Source organism: Periplaneta americana, chromosome 7, assembly GCF_040183065.1.
Source record: "Periplaneta americana isolate PAMFEO1 chromosome 7, P.americana_PAMFEO1_priV1, whole genome shotgun sequence".
In the NCBI taxonomy this organism is placed as follows: domain Eukaryota; kingdom Metazoa; phylum Arthropoda; class Insecta; order Blattodea; family Blattidae; genus Periplaneta; species Periplaneta americana.
This window is the reverse complement of record NC_091123.1, coordinates 154,997,414-155,017,133: the sequence shown is the minus strand read 5'-3', so window position 1 is coordinate 155,017,133 and position 19,720 is coordinate 154,997,414. Positions and strand designations below refer to the sequence as shown.

The following is a 19,720-nucleotide window of genomic DNA, read 5'->3' as shown; positions in this document are numbered from 1 at the left end:
GTAATGAGTAGACTGAGGATTTGCCTGAAAATGCATGTCTTAGTTGATATGTCATTACTGTACTATGATTTTCATACAAGTGAAAACTTCCAGCTGAAATTTTAAATGGTCTGACCAGCGAATAGGGATTATAAAGAATGGACACTGAGCGAATTTTCCTGTATTTTGTTTTTCTGTGCGCCAGCGGATAGTTCCACTTTCAAGCGCTAGAGGTAGTGTAATCGAGCATACGCTAACATAATAATTGAGAATAGAGTTGAGACACAGGATCCAAACATCGCCTACCTCATTGCATAATCCAGTAACGCTTTGCTTCAAATAAATTCAAGTTAACAGCTTTTCCTTATTTCTCAGTGACAAACTAGTTGTAATAATAATATTTTATATTTCAGATATCATAAATTATATTATAAAATAATATAATACATTATAAAATTAAGCATCAAATTCGTTTAATATTTTTATAATATAATATAATATAGGTATATGGTTTTACTTCTCGTGAGAGTTTTGTTTTTCCATTTTCAGCGCTATCAAATCATTACATATTTTAATTGTTGTTGGGGTCAACGTCTGAACTCTCATTATAAAGGAACTCTAGAGTCTAGACATTACAGTTAATGAAGGATTTATTATTTTATGGATCCAATTTATTTTATTTGAGTACATAATGTACCTAGATGTATTAATTATATGTGTTATATTTCCGCTGTGTCGACTGCTAGCTGGTGTGATGTCAGCGCCAACTCTAGGGAGAAAGCAGAATCTGACGCTCTAGCTGGATTGAAGGCCATTGAAATCGGTCCGGCTACATCAAAGGTACCGACGCGAAGTGTCCATTCTTTATAATCCATATTCGCTGGTCTGACCACCTCCACTTTGAGGTGGGACTATTTACTGCATAGGAAGTATCAGAACTAAGTTGGCAAAAACACATTCAACTGAAGGAATAGTCTTTATGAACGAAAAATGCAGAACTGCACTACAATTTTTTTTTCATTTAAAAATATCATAAGGTTTCCTAATTCCCTCACTTTTTTCATTGTTCTTAAAAATTCGTTGCGGAGGACAACAATGTCGTCACGTTCCATTAAAATATACCTATTACTTAATGTCCTTGTTCATTCTACACTGGAATTCGATAGCTTTAGTATTTCAGCAATGAAGAATGTGTAACTTGAATTTGTAGTAAAGAATGAGTGGAACAGAGAAAAATTCTCTCCGGCACCGGGATTTGAACCCGGGTTTTCAGCTCTACGTGCTGACGCTCTATCCACTAAGCCACACCGGATTCCCATCCCAATGTCGGATTGAATCCTCTCAGTTTAAGTTCCACCTCTTGGGTTCCCTCTAGTGGCTTACCCTCATGCACTGCGTCATAGATGTGCGACAGTGGCACAATGCCCACACATGCGCAAATGTGCACTCGTTATGAGTGACTGAGTGGCCGGGATCCGACGGAGTAAGCGCCGTCTTAAATCACTAAGGGTGCTATTCATAAACGTTTCGCTAGCCCGCGCTACGAGCGTGCTAAATTAACCTCGGCTATTAACTGGTTACTTGTACAGGATTCATATCATATCGCTAACACTGGTTTATGAATACGAAAAACGTTAGTTCGCTGATCATCCACCGGAAGCCAGCGCTAAGAATGTCTATGAATATGGCCCTAAGTGATTATTTTTCGCATAACATATATTATTATGATGCACCGAAGTACATATATTTCCGTGCAGAAATTCTGCGCCATCATATGATGAAGGATGAGTGAATAGAGCGTCAGCACGTAGAGCTGAAAACCCGGGTTCAAATCCCGGTGCCGAAGAGAATTTTTCTCTGTTTCGCTCATCCTTCATCATATGATGACGCAGAATTTCTGCACGGAAATATCATATTATGTATTTCGGTACATCATAATATTTAATTTGTAGTGTTTTGTGAGCGTCCGGCAAAATATCGTCTAATCTGAATATAAAACCTTCTTGGAAAATGATTGTATTCCATTCCTTGCATTGTCATATTCGCTCTGGAAATACATATAACAGTTGAACACGCCTTCTTTGGCAGGTATCAACTTGTAAGTCATTTTCTCTACCGCCTATTACATATCAAGTAATTATTAAGACAAGTCGGCCTGGGTCGCGCAGTCGATAGTGTCGACCTTCTGTGCCCAATATTGCGGGTTCGATCCCAGCCCACGTCGATAATATTTAAGTGTGCTTAAATGCGACAGGCTCATGTCAGTAGATATACTGGCATGTAAAAGAACTCTTGCGGGATAAAATTCCGGCACCCCGGAGACGTTGATATAACCTCGGCAGTTGCGAGCGTCGTTAAATAAAATATAATTTACCGTTTTTTAAGCAGACCAACAACAGCACACCAATCACAACATCCTTCATTCTGAATTAAAAATAATTATTGTAAAGCACATATTTAAAATTAAACTTTTCTAGGTTACAAGCAGACCTAAACTGAGGGAGGATAATAAAGAAAGTCAACGTGTTGTAGAACATCCTGTCAAACAGGTATGCGGTAGTAGCAGACCCCACTTGTTACTGATTACAGCTGGCGCCAGCGTTTTTGGCGTGTGTTCTAGATATATAGTGCCCAGTTTGTAAGCATGTTGCTAGTGCAGCTAAAAATGGTACCACTTCCTATACATGTCACATCAGCCATTTGCCAAACACAGTTATCAGACTGACTGCGGCAAATATAAAACACTCGCACTTAACGTTCCTATTACTTTTTTCACACGCCAAAAACGGTGACAAGGTTCACCCTAACGCTTCAACTCAGAGGTGGATAGCTTCCATCTTACATAAAAACAGATGCGTTTCGAATAAAGAATAATCTAAATAACACCCAATAATTATATTGTGCATATTTCAACAGTTTGGGTGAAAAATTCATATTTTAATTTAATATTGCATATACAATGAAACTCCTTATTTACGGACATCGAAGGAATGTAACAATCTGACCGCAACTGAGAGGTGTCCTTTATTGAGAGGGCTGGCCTAGGGACGAGTGGCATTGCCTGCTCGAAACCTGGGTACGCAGCGAACCTTAGTGTAATCAGTCACTGAGTTGGGAATGTGCTAGGTCGAAAGAAAGCATAACAGACTTACTGTAGCCCGTAGTGCTTGGTCTTAGTGTGCCCTCCCAAATACATACAATGAAATACAAAAATCAGCTGCTGGGTTGTCACTGTCAGCATTGTGTCCATAAACTTAGAGAACAGCTTGTGTAACTATAAATAATGTGGCTCCTGTTTGCACAATCTCTAGCCTATACAGTTCGAACATTAGGAATTTGCTTACTATAGTCTGTTCATTTTATCTGTAATATACGAGTAAAAGGACTTCCTGCTGTGAATTATGAAAAATGAGTACAATGAAACACTGCCAATTCAGACTTCAATAATTCAGAATTCGCGATAATTCGGGCAAATGTTTTTTTACACAAGAACCTAGGAGATTAGTATACCACACACTGAAGGTGGAAGTGAAAGCAGAGAGTGAAAATTGTGGTAATAAAATTAAAATTGTCCAAAATAAGATTCATTTACTTAAATATAATTAAATTTTTGAACTGTATCCGAAAAATTATAAGAAGTTTCAACTAGCCTTAAAATAAATATGTATTTAGGTGGATGGCAAACTGGGCCCTTGTCCAGGATGGCTGGTTTTAGGGGGGGGCGGCAAATTTCAAGAAACTCGTATAAAAATTTCGGTAAAATTTAAGGTTTCTCTGGGGGCAGACTATAAATATTAAACTTATTTTTGTGAAAAGTGACTCTCCTCCTCATTCATGTTTATAATTTCAGTCATGCGAAAAATTGTGTTATTTTTAGGCAAGTACCAGTACAAGAAGTCACAATTAAAATAAATCCTGTGTACAATGTCTTTTATTTTGAAGGGGCGATTTTTTTGCACCTAAGGGATTCGGGAGTAAAACATGGTAAGTCACGTTTTAGTATTTTGAAGTTATTAGGTAGGTAAACATTTTATACATGCAACAGTTACAGTTACCAAAAAATCTGTATACTTCTGCCACCTGTTGAAATGTTAGAAAACTAATTATTGCATTAGACGCAGAATGTATGTATATGTGTGTGTATGTATGTATGTATGTGTGTATATATATATATATATATATATATATATATATATATATATATAGACACACACAAGCAGTTAATTCCTAGACTTTATAGAAGTTATTAATGTAACATATGCATTATGTTGTGTAATTTGTTACATCATAAATATGAAATATAGATCTTCTTTGACCTATCTTTGAAGTTACATGTTAGGCAAGATCACATTTTAATTTAACTGATAATCGTGATTTTATTGTGTAGAAAATTTGCGTGAATTGTTGAATTTCTTTATACAGCGTCCGGCAGTTGTTCTGATTAGTTTGGTAGAGCTGTAAAATGAAATATGAGACGTATTCTTAAAGTAAGTTCCAAAGTAAGTAAACGGGAAGATATTTACAAACCATTTTTGTTGCACTGTATTCCCCACACTTCAATTACTTCTCAATATAATCTCCACCATTATTGAGGCATTTATCGAGTCATGGCACAAGTCTTTCTATCCCCTCATTGTAGAATTCGCCTGCCTGCGATGCGAACCACTCCCGCACTGCTGTTTTCACTTCATCATCGCCATCAAAACGTTGACCACCGAGGAAATTCTTGAGGTGCAGGAAGAGATGAAAGTCACTTGGAGCCAAATCCGGGCTGTAGGGAGAATGGTCAATTTGTTCCCAGCCAAATTTCGAGATGAGATTTTGGGTGTCACGAGCTGTGTGTGGTCATCTCCTGACCATTCCATCACTAATGGCATCATCACCATACACCTCACAAAGTTGACGATGAATGTCAGCTGGTTTGATGTTTTTCGCATTCAAGAAACGGATAACAGACCGCATCTCACAGTCGGCGGGGTGCTCGATCACTTTAAACATTTCAACTGATCACAACTAACCACACACACGGACTGAAGCTCTGAAACTGCATGCACAGCTTGCCTGAGGACTGAAGAAGAAAACACGCATGCGCAAAATAATGATTGCAGCGATGCGACGGCTATAATTGAAAACAGAACTTACTTTAAGAACACGCCTCGTACATTCATCAGTTCATAATTATTATAATACATAACAGCATAAAGATACTAACGTTTTCGTAATCTTATGACAATTTTAAGTAGCGGACATGTAACGTGAAGAGCAGTGTAGGCAACATCGTAACTATGAAGATGAAGTAGCGCTCGATGACTCGAACCTCTTTAACATATCTCTGATGTCTTCTTGTTTATATGTACAGAGAATTTCACACTTTCTTATTTAGACTCGTCCAACACCCCTTCGAAACAGGCGAGTTTAAGTGGTAAATTTAAAGATATCGTCTCTGCATATTGTCTGCAAGGCCCAAGTGACACCTTACCGATGCTACCCGATCTACTCCAGGGACATAATGGGGCTTTCTGTCTATGTTTTCACGTGTGAACAATATAAAGAATAAACAATATACGGCATGTACGATCCACAAAAAACCACACATCTTCGTCTGACTTTTCCCTTATGTATGAATGCCTTTTTTTTTGGCCTAGCCAAAAGTGCCGTTGTTTTGGTATTGCCGGTTATTTGGGTGCCAGATACGAGGGACTTTACTGTAATTATGAGAACTCAACATTATTTTGCAAAAGGAAATGAGAAAACAAAACCGGTAGAAACTAATTATTCATTAAAAAAATTAATATATTTATACTTGCTTGAAAAAACCACCATATATATTTATGAGAAAGTGAGTGTAATTGTTTTGTGTTGTACTTATGTATGGTACAAATCTATATCGCTTCTTATCTGAAGAATTTCTGCGTTACTGGCTGTTTTTCATTCTTCTTCCAAAGCAATATTTATTCCAGTAAACTGCTTCGCAACACAGATCTCTAGCAAGAAAGTGTTAGTAATTCCTTTTCACCAATCTGAAAGAACTTCAAGACATTTTTTTTTTTCAGTTTGCTTTATATCAATAAAATAAATGAATCAAACAAATTGTTTTTCACAATATTGGTGTACAGTGGTAGGCTTTTGAGAAAGAAAAGAAAATTAACAGAGGAAACCGTCTAAATTACTATCTAAACAACATGCTTCAATTATCTTGATGAAGTAACTCCATCATTCAACCATTATTATACTTCATAAATTTATAGTACTTCAAAGATATATGTAGTGAAGCCAATAGCAACGAATTATCTTGGTGAAGTAACTTCATCATTGAACCATTATCATTCTTCATAAATTTATAGTACTTCAAAGATATGTGTAGTGAAGCCAAGATTAAGGAAAATAGCATCTAAAAAATGAAATCCTACGCAAAATTAATGCACATAGGATTTAAGGAAGCATGTATTTCAGGTATGCATTGAAACGGTTACTTAAAAAATAACAAAATACAATATAATATAAAACAATCGGAAATCGTTAATAAATTACAAATATATACAGACACCACGATCTCCGTCATATTTTTAAAATCTATATAAATGTAACATGTTTAAAAACTAAAACTAGAGGAAAAATAACAGTAAAACAAAAACAGTTACAATACATACCTTCAAATACTATTCATGGATTTCATGATAAGGCTTCTGAGACATTTCAGGTTCCACCGCAAAAGTCAAGTCTTTGGCATCATGACTGCTGGTTTAAGACACAATTCTTAGACTGCACAAACAATATAAAGTTCAATACACTCACTCGGCAATGAAAATGGATACTATTTCCACATTATTTACAATATGGTCAGTATACTTTAGGGATTTCATCTTGATTCGTTAAAAAATATCACGCAAATACCAGACCTACAGCATACAAAAACATATAAATGAACATTACTACATTCTCATATTCTGTTTTGGGAATGGGTGAGCTTATAAAAATGCTCTCAACATTGAGCCCTGTTGTTTCTTAAAGTCTTTCATCAAAATCCACTTATACAGAGCTCCTACAAAACACCTTTTCAGTTTCGAACACATGTAATTTACGTTCTATGAATTTGAGGTGCATGAAAATAATATCAATGGAAAGAGAAACTCAAAAAGTTTGGTTCCTTACTTTAAAGATGTTCAATGTGTCCCTCCTTGGTAACACGGCACACAACAAGCCTATAGTAAGTTCCACGTAGGTACACGGATTTTTTGACCCCCAGATTCTGAGGTTATGTCTGTTCACCTTAACAGAAAGAAGAAAAGTGGCTTCGTCAGAAAACACCACAGAATGAATAAATTCATCATCCTTTTCAATTAAAGTTTGCATACTTATGCAGAAATTTCTTCGTAGCACTTCGTCCTCTAGATTTACAGCTTGCAGTAACTGTAGTCGGTACGGATCAAATTGCAACCGCTTGCGAAGAATCTTGCCTTAAAATCAGTGTACCATTTATGGACTGTAGGCCTCCTGGATAGATCTGCACCAAACTTTGTTCAGTAATGCCGTTGTAGATTAATAACCGACTGATTCACATGAAAATCAAGCTTTTCTGGGTGAAACGAGCGTTGAGCGGATTCCGCCAATTTTGGAATAGACACCGACGTACTTGAACTGCCAACATAGAAAACAAAAAATCACACTCAATCGCTTTCACCTTCATCTTGACGGGATAATAAAAGCCTAAACTAACCTAACCTAAGTGCGTCGGTGTCTATTCCAAAATCGGCAGAATCTGCTCAGAGCTCGTTTAACCCTTTTCTGTCCTCAACAGCAGCCATTTCGCCCAACAATGAACAAATTTGTTTATACGCGCTATTATGAGGCAGTGTTACCAACTACGAAAACAATGTTGCCATAACTGAACTTTCTCAGTTTCTCTTTCCATATTTTCATGCATCTCAGATTCATAGATTATAACTTACATGTGTTCGAAACCGGAAAGGTCTTTTATAGCACCGCTGTATTTGTTTTGCACAAACAAATAACACTGTTTTATCATTGCAACATAAAATTATATCCCACCTCGAGAATGGGAAATGAGAAGAGAGAGAAGGAAAATGCATTTTTTTTTCAGTAGCGTGGCTTTTCTGGGATCAATTTTTATCTTTACATTATAACCATTATTGGAAATACGATTATTTTGTTGTTACTCAATTCTATTTCTTATTTAGCACCAATTACATAAAAACATTAAGAATTAGAAGGTTGCTAGGTCATCTTAACAAGAAATGTGTAATGCGGGCCATATAAAGTGAGTTGGATTCTTTGCCTTTTAAGGCAATGCGCTACTGAAAATAGTCAGATTTTGACAAATTTTATATTATTTTTTTAATTTCGTGCTAAAAATGTATGGTTTCATGAAAATTTTATCTCGATATCTTAATTATAAGTATACTTTTATATAATTGGTAGAAGTTGTGTTAATGTACGAGTTATGTGTAACCAAAACTTTAAATTTAATTATCTCAAGAAAGAAATTTTCTATGTTTACAATGACAAGTATTCATTTTATTTCTCAGTGGTTAAAACTAGAGTGATAAAATCTGGCATGCTTATTCATTAATATCTCTGTTGTGAAATGGAGCATTTGATTGGCTGTACTGAGCATAATTTTACTGCTAGAGAATTAAGGCCCATTCATAATGAAAATTAAACATAACTGTAATATAAACACAGAAGTTTGCGGCCAGGTTACCAAATGGGATCATTCACAATGATTCACATAAACACTGACATAAACATTACCCTAAGACATTAACATGAAAGTTTGCAAACTCCAAACTTTCATGCTTATGCTTACGTGATTTGCAAACAGAACACAATCGTGGAGCGCTGAAGTATACGACAGAATATGAGGAAATGACGTCGTTGTTATGTTTCCATGGTTACCAAGTATGTTTGCTGTTATGTTTATGTTCCCATTAGACTTCTTGATTTTACCATAACGTTTACATTCTTAAGTTAATGCTTATGTTATGTTTAATTTTCATTGTGAATGAGCCTTTATACGTAAAGCAGTATTATTTTTTATTAATATTTGAACACTGCAGAAATTATATTTTTTTTCACAAATGAACAAATTAGAGTAGAGTATTACTAAATCTTCATTGCACAATATGCAGGGTTACCTTTAAGAAAAACATTAGATTTTTTAAAAAATAATATTTTTTTTTTTTTTTTAGAAATAGTATTTTCACTAAGAAAGCTTAAAAAAATTAGCTTAAAAAATTAATGTTTAATTTTTTTAAGTGTTTATGAAAAATGATTTAAATTTACAATGTGTGATTATGACACACCTTTAGGGAGGCCGAGACGTAGATGGAAAGATAATATTAAAATGGATTTGAGGGAGGTGGGATATGATGATAGAGAATGGATTAATCTTGCACAGGATAGGGACCAATGGCGAGCTTATGTGAGGTCGGCAATGAACCTCCGGGTTCCTTAAAAGCCAGTAAGTAAGTGATTAAGACACTGATACACATATTCAGGAAAACTTTCAACTCCCTAGCTCAAAAATTGTGGATTTTAGAAATTTCAGTAGCGCATCACCTTAATAAATATGATATTGCTGATTAACGAAATATAGTACATTAATTGTCAAATGATGAACAGTTATGTCCATAATACACCCAATTTTTTTTAGCTCTTGTGGTATCTGCTACCACAGTTGGACGCAATGTTTTACTAGCATTTCTGGAGAAAAAAATCTGCAATCAACGAATAACACACTACATGACAATTATACAACAAATGGGGAGATCTGATTTTCATATTAACTTTATTTTTATTTCTTTCAACGGTTTAAGCTATATCAAGGCACTGGTCAAAATCAACCAGTCTTTAAATAAGTTAAGGAATAATGACACTTCACATACTTATGACTTCACCTTAGACATACAAATAAACCACTTTCAGATTGTACTGAAAGTGGCAAAAAAAAAAAGTACAAATTTGATTTTCGTTCTACAGTTTTCCAAGTCTCCCAATGTAGTACACATTTTAAGGGGACCGGGTAGTGATTAGGGGTAAAAAAAAATCCGACATTTGTTGGTGGGGTATCTCTGGCAGCGCATGTTAGTTATAGATTCTTCTTTTTTTTTAACGCAGTTTTTCTGTAAGATTATACAGGGTGTATCTAAATTGGTGTCAAATATTTCGGGGCCGTGTTCTTAACATCAAAACAATTTAAAAAGTTAATAAGAACATGGGTCTGAAAACCATTCGTTAGGGAGTTATTAAAGGATTTGTCCCTTCATTGTCCGCTGATTATTTGATGGTTTTTTGTTTGTTTGTATTTTGTAGAGCAAAGAAATCAGAAGAAAATGTAATCTGTGAGTGAACAGAACGAAATGATTTGCAACATTTAATTGATGATGTGCTTCTGGACGTCATCCAACAAATGTGTTTTAACACGATGCTGCTCCAGCTCATTTCAGTCTGATAGTTCGTAATTTTTTTAATGCTCGATTTCCCCAAAGATGAATTGGTCGAAGGGGATTCATTGCATGGTCTGCTCGATCGCCTGATTTGAATCCAAAGGATTTCTTCGTCTGGGGACATTAAAGTTCCTGGTTTATGCGACTCCTGTACTTAATGTTGATATTCTGAGAGCGTATCCAAACTGGATTTCACGAAATACGAAACACTCCAGGAATTTTCAACAGAGTAGGCCTATGCCAGAGAATGTAACGCAGGTTTAGGGGACACATCGAAGCAGGAGGAACCCACTCCGAGCAATTTTTGTAACATTAAATTTTGTCTTGTAACTCTGAAAAAAATTATTTTGAGACCAATGTTCGTAAGAATCTTTTGTAACGTTTTTGTGTTACGAACACGTCCCCGAAATATTTGACACCAAATTAGATACACCCTGTATTTTTCAAACTTGAGTGCATTTTTCTCTGAAACTACAGAATCAATTTACATGAAATTTTTACAGTGTTTTTTGCAGCATGTGTTATACATAGTAGACCTACGGGTTTAAGAATATCACACACATAACACGAGGAAAAAAAAATATATATATATGTATTAAAAAATGGCAAAAATTGTTAATCAAATTTCAATATTTTTCCGGTTCCACTAAGAGTGAAATATTTAACCAAATTTTGCTTTAGAATTAACAATATACATTACTTGATAATTTAAAAAAATATAAGCTATATGAGTGAAGATTGTAGCAAGTAATGTGCACCTGATGAATGAGGTACATTTAGCAAAGTGGGAAAACATGTTATCAGTTAGGGCCTTTCTTTTGCATTTGGATACGAAACTAATTAGCTGTCTTTTATACCAATGAATTCAGAATGAATGGTTGTATAACCATATAAATTTTTATTTCACTCTGAACACTAAAAACCTAGAAATATTGAACACAACTTTTGTATTGAAATTCTTTAATCACAATGGCATCACTACCCACTCCCCTTAAAACGTAACAGAACTTTTTTTCAGATAATTTTCAACAAGAAACTCAATTTCAGCACAAAGTATTGTTGTACAACACAACTTCATCTATATTCTAATGGTTATTGTTTCTTCAATTTCACAAATCAAAGAGATGTGTAAGATAAAGGATACCAAAAGTAATTTTTTATTTAAATTTTGAAGAAAAATAATTTATTATACTATGAAATGTCCACTCTGTCAGCAGATTAGTCACAGTATCAGTTTTTTTTTACACAAAAGACCCACGTTAAATTCCCACAGGGTCCAGGTGAAAAATTGGTGGACAAAGGTAGTAGGCTACTGCGAACGTGTTCCCTCACACTACTCTGTCCTCAATCTGCCAATTATTCTCCGTCTTTGCCTTATTGTCACTGTTCCATGGCCTTGTAAGCCAGCACATAAAAGGGATCAGCTACTGAGGACAGATTAAGACACTGAAGAGAGAATAAAGGTATGGTCACACGTTGCTCTTTTGCAGCGATGCAATACAAAAAACTGCGCAACTCACGTACTATAACGTGTGAACAACGGTGCAACCTGAAAAGTAGTGGCTGCCGAACCTGCTGCTCGCTACTTTTTCATGCTGCGCGCAGCTTAAAAGTAACGACGTGTGAACAGGGTTCTCAGGATTGCAGCCACAGCATTTTTGATATCGGTTTTGTTGAAACTTTTGCTGCGGTTGCGACCAGTGTTGCCAGCCAAATGTGCCAATGATACTTTTATTGTTTGGATGTATTTTAATGTTAGATGTGATGAAAATAAATTATTTGTAACAGTTATTAAATGCACAACACAGTCTGAACATACTTCCTGACGATATAATTCACTTTTTTTATTTTCTGTACCGTAGTTTCAAACAGGAGGGATGTCAAATTGATTACGTGAATATGCTGTTGGTTATCATTTAAGTATATAGGCGTTTTTAAAAGATTTATAGTAAAAATAATGCCAATTTCTGAATACTAGTTAGGCCAGAAAAGCAAATAATAGATAAGTAAGCTGTCGCATGAGTTTATTAATAATAACCACAAAATGTATATTGAGAAGTCAACACAGAGATGAAAACCTGCAGCAGAGTAGCGCCTTGTGTGTGAACAGACTCGCAACCTCCAGTTGCAACTTTTGTAGCACTCTGGTTGTGCAGCACGAAAAATAGCGTGCAGCACGCTACTTTTGGCTTATGTGTGAACACGACACGCAACTTTTGTAGCTGCAGTACAAAAGTTGCACAGCAAAAGTAGCGATGTGTGACCGTACCTTAAATAGTAGTCTACTAGGACATATGCTGAAAATAATTTTGAACCAATTAAATTACTGCAAACTTTTCTGCTATAATCACGATAACAATGTTGCATAATTCCCTAAAGTTAAGTAATCTTCAATGAAAAAGTAACAAATCTCGAATTCATACTTGCCCAAGGCCCATAACTACCTATGTATCTGCAACACCATTAATACTACCATAATTTGTGGTGGGTTTGCTGAGATAAACGTGAAGCTGAACAATGGAATCATTTCCAAATGAAACAAAAGTACAAGTTGTACTACTATCAATTTCACACTTAGGTAACGATATATACATGTGTAAATTGAAAGGTACAGGATAATTTAAACAAAATGTACGCATGCTGATGATCGATGCATAGAACACTTCTGAAATAGTCTACTCTGAGACTTACATCACACAGGAGATAAATTAAAATATTTTGTTCTGTGTAATCTCTCAACCAACAAAATTACACAAGAAAAACAGATGAACACCCAAAATGAAATGTTAACATAAATTTATAAACGAAATTTAATAATAAATATCACATTTCGGCAGCTGCCATGTTTTACAATTTGCTACGTCCTTACATAATTAAATTCTTGTCATTATGCTTTTCTGTAGTACCCATGAGCAACATTTAAATCAACGTTAATCATCATATTACTTTACTTTTTTTTTTCCATCCAAATTAGTCACTTTCCCAAGTACCCTAATATGTCCTATAATACCACATTAAAAGAACCGATTTGTGGGTCTGAAAACAAAAAAGTAAATCATTAACCCCACAGGCCAGTTTACACAGCTCTCTTAGGTAGTTCTATAGCATATACATATCATGCATAATTGCCCAAAATCAGCCATCGTTCACCATCTATTGCAGATATTTTCATGTGATTTTTTCTAATGTATTGGAGAGAGTCTGTTTTTAACTGTCATCTATGGTTGTACAAAGAGAACCAAACAAGACTTTACGGCATTTTAGCACGCAGGTTTGCTGAATGGCTAACAGTAAGTAGTGGGCCATTGGCCATATATCGTTGTCCTTCGCGCACGGGGTTGTTGGCAAAAAGCTTTTGAAGTCAGTTGCTGTCTTGTGTTAATAGTGTGAAGAGAGTTAGGGTTAGAATCATGATTACCTACACCACTCAGCAGAGAATGTTATTGTCGAAACTTACCTGTTAAAGAAGAAGTTTTACGATTAGTGTTCACAAAAACACGTTTTCCTGATGCTGCGAGGCCATTGATTTTTATTGTAGGGGAATTTAAAACAAAAAGTGTATAGAAGAAATCCACGAACACTTGAGAACCTGGAGGACGAAACTGGAGAGTGATAAATGAAATTACGCAAGAAGAGTTGCAACGAGTGTCATAAAACTTTCTTCGGAGATGCCAGGAGTGCTTGGACCAAAATGGGCATCACTTTCATTAATTCCTATGACATTCAGATAAGGCTGAGAAAGATAATTTATCTTCAATTTGCTTATTTGTGTCTTATGTCACCAAGAAAATTTAATTTAATTTATCTTCAATTCTTCAATTTATCTTCAATTACTTATTTGTGTCTTATGTTGCTGAGAAAATTTTAATTTAAATTATCTTCAATTCTTTAATTTATCTTCAATTACTTATTTGTGTCTTATGTTGTTGAGAAAATTTAATTTACACTATCTTCAATTCATCTTCAACTTGCTTATTTGTCTTATGTTGCCGAGAAAATTTAATTTAATTTATCTTCAATTCTTTAATTCACCTTCAACTTGCTTATTTGTATCTTATGTTGCCAATAAAATTTAATTTAATTTATCTTCAATTCTTTAATTCATCTTCAACTTGCTTATTTGTATCTTATGTTGCCGATAAAATTTAATTTAATTTATCTTCAATTCTTTAATTCATCTTCAATTCCTTATTTGTGTCTTATGTTGCTGAGAAAATTTTAATTTAAATTATCTTCAATTCTTTAATTTATCTTCAATTATTTATTTGTGTCTTATGTTATTGAGAAAATTTAATTCAAATTATCTTATGTTGTTGAGAAAATATAATTTAAATTATTTTCAATTCATCTTCAACTTGCTTATTTGTGTCTTATGTTGCCGAGAAAATTTAATTTATCTTCAATTCTTTAATTCATCTTCAACTTGCTTATTTGTATCTTATGTTGCCGAGAAAATTTAATTTATCTTCAATTCTTTAATTCATCTTCAACTTGCTTATTTGTGTCGTATGTCGCCTAGAAAATTTAATTTAATTTATCTTCAATTCTTTCATTTATCTTCAACTTGCTTACCTGTGTCTTATGTCGCCAAGAAAATTAAATGTAATTTATCTTCAACTTGCTTATTTGTGTCTTATGTTGCCAAGAAAATTTAATTTATCTTCAATTCTTCAATTTATCTCCAATTGCTTATTTGTGTCTTATGTTGCTGAGAAAATTTTTTAATTTAAATTATCTTCAATTCTTTAATTTATCTTCAGTTATATATTTGTGTCTTATGTTGTTGAGAAAATTTAATTTAAATTATCTTCAATTCTTTAATTTATCTTCAATTGCTTATTTGTGTCTTATGTTGTTGAGAAAATTTAATTTAAATTATTTTCAATTCATCTACAACTTGCTTATTTGTGTCTTACATTGCCGAGAAAATTTAATTTAATTTATCTTCAATTCTTTAATTCATCTTCAACTTGCTTATTTGTATTTTATGTTGCCGAGAAAATGTAATTTAATAATATCTTCAATTCTTTAATTTATCTTAAATTGCTCATTTGTGTCTTATGTTACTGAGAAAATGTGATTTAAATTATCTTCAATTCTTTAATTTATGTTGCCGCAATCCTTCTGTGAGGTGATTGAAATAAATGCAGGCGATGCACATTCCAGATCCCGGTAACCGCGGTACCAGCAACAAGCTAAAAAGCAGTGAAGTCTTGTGTGGTTCCCTCTGTATTATGTTTAACATTCCGAAAACAGAAATAAAAAGTGATGGCATGTAAATTTCATTCTATTGGGGCATTTAAATACTGCTTAAGCACTTAGCTGCAGGATTTTAAATAGAGAGTTGAAGGGTTTTTAACATATATTCCACATTAAAGCAAAGGAAACATTATCAAAGGCTGCTTTTCATAACTGAAATAAAGTAACCATTCATTCTCAATTTTTTTTCAAACTGGATCATAAAAAAAACTTTTAAATGCAGGCTGAAATGATGAAACAGTTCCGGAATATAAACATATTTATCTTCAGTTCCCAAAGTAACTGCATTAATTTTATATTACAAACGCTGACATAACTGTTCGAGATAACAGCAAAATGACGAAGGAAAACAAATCACTTAAACAGAACTGGCAAAATGAAAGTAATTAAATGCAACAATAACGTGAAAGATTTCTATGCACCAAGTACCAACTGCATAAACAAATTTCTCCCATTCAACATATCATACCTAATATGGCTCACATTCAGTGTAACAGAAATCCGTTATAGTTTTTATATTGTATAAAAGTTCGTTCTGTCAAAATATGGCAAATTCTTTAAACTGGTGACACAATAAAAACAATGTATTATGTAACGTATATGTGATAACATGATACAAGTGTGCTGCAAAGCATGCATTTGTCGAGATGTCAAGGTAATAGTAAATAGCTGCATATATATAGTTACATGTGTATGTGATGTATTGCTAGCCATGCATATGTTGAACAGCGCAATATTATACTCTGTATGTACACTGTACCAGTCGTTACACAGGTCTATTTGCGACAGAACAGCCAGGTGAGGAGAGACTGCAGCACAACCACCATAACAACTGTAAGCACTAGTTCGTGACTGAAACTGAAACTCGATACAATCTTTTCTGCACCTTTTTCTCGCTGCACTTTTGCTAAGTGTTCCAAACCTCGTTGAATGCGCATTAGTTTATCTCCGTGATCTTTCAGTGTGGCTTCCAAATTAGCAACTGATTCATTCAGTCTGTAAATGAAAACACACATACATTAGAATTTATCCAGTGATAATTTCACAATAATCATCGTCGTTGTCGTCATCGTCATCATCATCATCATCATCATCATAATCATCATCATCGTCATCATCATTAATAGCTTGAAGAGGTAATGCACGGTAAAAATGAGGTGCTTCAAACTGTACAATATCATTCTCTATTGAGCAGCTGAATTCCATTTCCAGCAGCAGCAGTAGTTTTACTTTGCCTGGTAGAGTTAAGGCCAGAGAATCAGTCCTATTCCAAGGCTTATTGTAGGGATTCGTAACAAGCTGTTTTTTACGGTGATGGGTTGTTAGCCCTTCGCCCAACCCCCAAGCTGGAGGTGGAAAAATTCAAATATCTTGGAGCAACAGTAACAAATATAAATGACACTCGGGAGGAAATTAAACACAGAATAAATATGGGAAATGCGTGTTATTATTCGGGTGAGAAGCTTTTATCATCCAGTCTGCTGTCCAAAAATCTGAAAGTTAGAATTTATAAAACAGTTATATTACCAGTTGTTCTTTATGGTTGTGAAACTTGGACTCTCACTTTGAGAGAGGAACAGAGGTTAAGAATGTTTGAGAGTAAGGTTCTTAGGAAAATATTTGGGGCTAAGAGGGATGAAGTTACAGGAGAATGGAGAAAGTTACACAACACAGAACTGCACACATTGTATTCTTCACCTGACATAATTAGGAACATTAAATCCAGACGTTTGAGATGGGCAGGGCATGTAGCACGTATGGGCGAATCCAGAAATGCATCTAGAGTGTTAGTTGGGAGACCGGAGGGAAAGAGACCTTTAGGGAGGCCGAGACGTAGATGGGAGGATAATATTAAAATGGATTTGAGGGAGTTGGGATATGATGATAGAGACTGGATTAATCTTGCACAGGATAGGGACCGATGGCGGGCTTATGTGAGGGCGGCAATGAACCTTCGGGTTCCTTAAAAGCCATTTGTAAGTAAGTAAGGTAGAGTTAAGGCCATAAGACCTTTACTTCCATTCAACCAGGTTTGAATAATACATGAAATACATAAACAGAATACAAAATAACACAAAAGAAGATATCTTAGAGATTACATAAAATAAAGTAGAAAATTACAAATAATCAAGATCAGTTACATAATATAAGGGGAATACATACAATATATAATAAGAGATGGTTGGTTCGTCTCTTCATGTGAAACAGTAACCTATACAGGGTATTAAAACAAAGCATTCAATATTTTGAGAGGTAGTAATATTCATCTAAACAAGGAAACAAAGTCTAATAGACATTAATTCTAAAGTTAATACCTTCCGAGATATGAGTATGTGTTCATTAACAACACAGGAGATGCTCAACATGATTTCCATTAAAAAAAAATTCAATATTTTGAGAGATGATATACGAAAGAAGGGCTCTGAAATTGGTACTGTAAAAACAGCACATTTTCTAATGTGATATCTTTGCTTGTTTCTTGTTGGGTATGCAGCATCATATCGGAAATGCTGTAAATAAAAGGGTAACAAGGCAGAAGGACACGTTGCAATGAACTGAAATCACATTGAACATCTATGATGCTGATGAACAAATACTCATATTTCGGAAGATATTAATTTTAGGAGCCATGTTTATTACACTTTGTTTTCTTGTTTTGATAAATACAGTCACCTCTCGAAATAATGAATCCTTTCTTTTTTTAAACATCCTGTATTAGCATAAGTTTGGTAACGAAAGTAATCAGAGAAAAACTGTTGCACTTGGTAAAGACGTACCTCGAGTTCGTCCTACAGCATACATGTGACCGTGAGCGCGACTCATTTTCTTCTGACTGGCTGGAGTCACTGTGGAACTCTCCATCTGGAGAAGAACTGGCACTGTCTTGCCTCTCCACTGTTGCCACCTTTGATGACAGATGGTGTTTGGAAGATTTGAGTGCAGAAATGGAAGATCTGGACTCTGTCTGTAATAAAGGAACCTGTAACAAATAATACAAATTTTATACATAATTTCAAGTACTTCAAAAAGAGTTCTTTGCAATAAAGTGAACATAGGTTAACGATCATATCAAGTTGTTATTTCCACTGTGTTAAGTTCTTGGATGATTTCCGTTCCTCTTCTTTCTTGTGTAACACACTGTTTTTATTTCTGTTCGAGGCTCTGAAGATGGGAGCATTTTATATCAATAATGGAGTTATTATTGTAAAGAGACATTTTGGTGAGACAAGAAAATGTTCCAAAACATATTTAGTATTATTAGTATTTATTTATTTAACCTGGTAGAGATAAGGCTGTCAGGCCTTCTCTGCTCCTCTACCAGGAAATTCCAACTATAATATGAAGAGTAAAATTACAATTAGTATTAAATTTAAAATTACAATTAGTATCAAATTTACAATTACAATTACAATAAAAATCAAAGTATGAAAGGATTACCTGACTAATTACAGCTAGATAATTTATCAACAGTAATCTCACTAGAGGTTTTGATTTATCTAGAGAAAATCAAAACTCGAGTGGGATTTAATTGACTATTACACGATTAGAAGAAAGTATATAAAGGTTAGAAGTAACGAAGTACTCCAATACAATAAAATATTAATTGACTTACGAAAATACAACTGTCTTCAAATGTATTATTGTACCATCTCAACATTACAAATATTACGCTAGATGCATGCTAGATGGCAGTAGTGAGTTGATTACTAGCAATGCCTTCTCGTCGAGAAGTTCTCGATCTATATCACGATGGCAGTGTTACCAGTCAAGAAGGCTTTGTTGATTCAGTTTCATTTTTATTAAAACAGTTGCATTCCACTTCAATTATCTGAATCCCAGTAATCAACATCACTTGACAGATGATTTTCAATAAATCTTAATATTAAACAATCTCTGATACGTGACTATCCATAATATCATATAGCAAAAGCTATAACATAACCTAAATAATATACACAAGTGTTAGAAAAATTGTAATTAACGACGATGACATCAAAAAAAAAAAAAAAAAAAAA

General features: G+C 34.4%; 1 protein-coding gene across 6 annotated transcripts in view; it reads right to left on the bottom strand.

Moving 5' to 3' along the window:
* Positions 1–16,087: 16,087 nt before the first annotated feature.
* Positions 16,088–19,720, bottom strand: part of Orp8 (Oxysterol-binding protein-related protein 8) — a 127,967-nt gene continuing 124,334 nt past the window's right edge. For 5 of the 6 annotated variants that reach the window (XM_069831680.1, XM_069831682.1, XM_069831681.1 and 2 more), the window contains 2 exons: positions 18,482–18,684; positions 16,341–16,700 (listed from right to left, as the gene is read on the bottom strand). In XM_069831680.1, coding sequence (XP_069687781.1) covers positions 16,481–16,700; positions 18,482–18,684 — 423 coding nt within the window. In that variant the 3' untranslated portion in view covers positions 16,341–16,480. Of the gene's footprint in view, positions 16,701–18,481; positions 18,685–19,720 lie in introns of all 6 variants that reach the window. The other variant, XM_069831684.1, reaches the window with a different exon arrangement.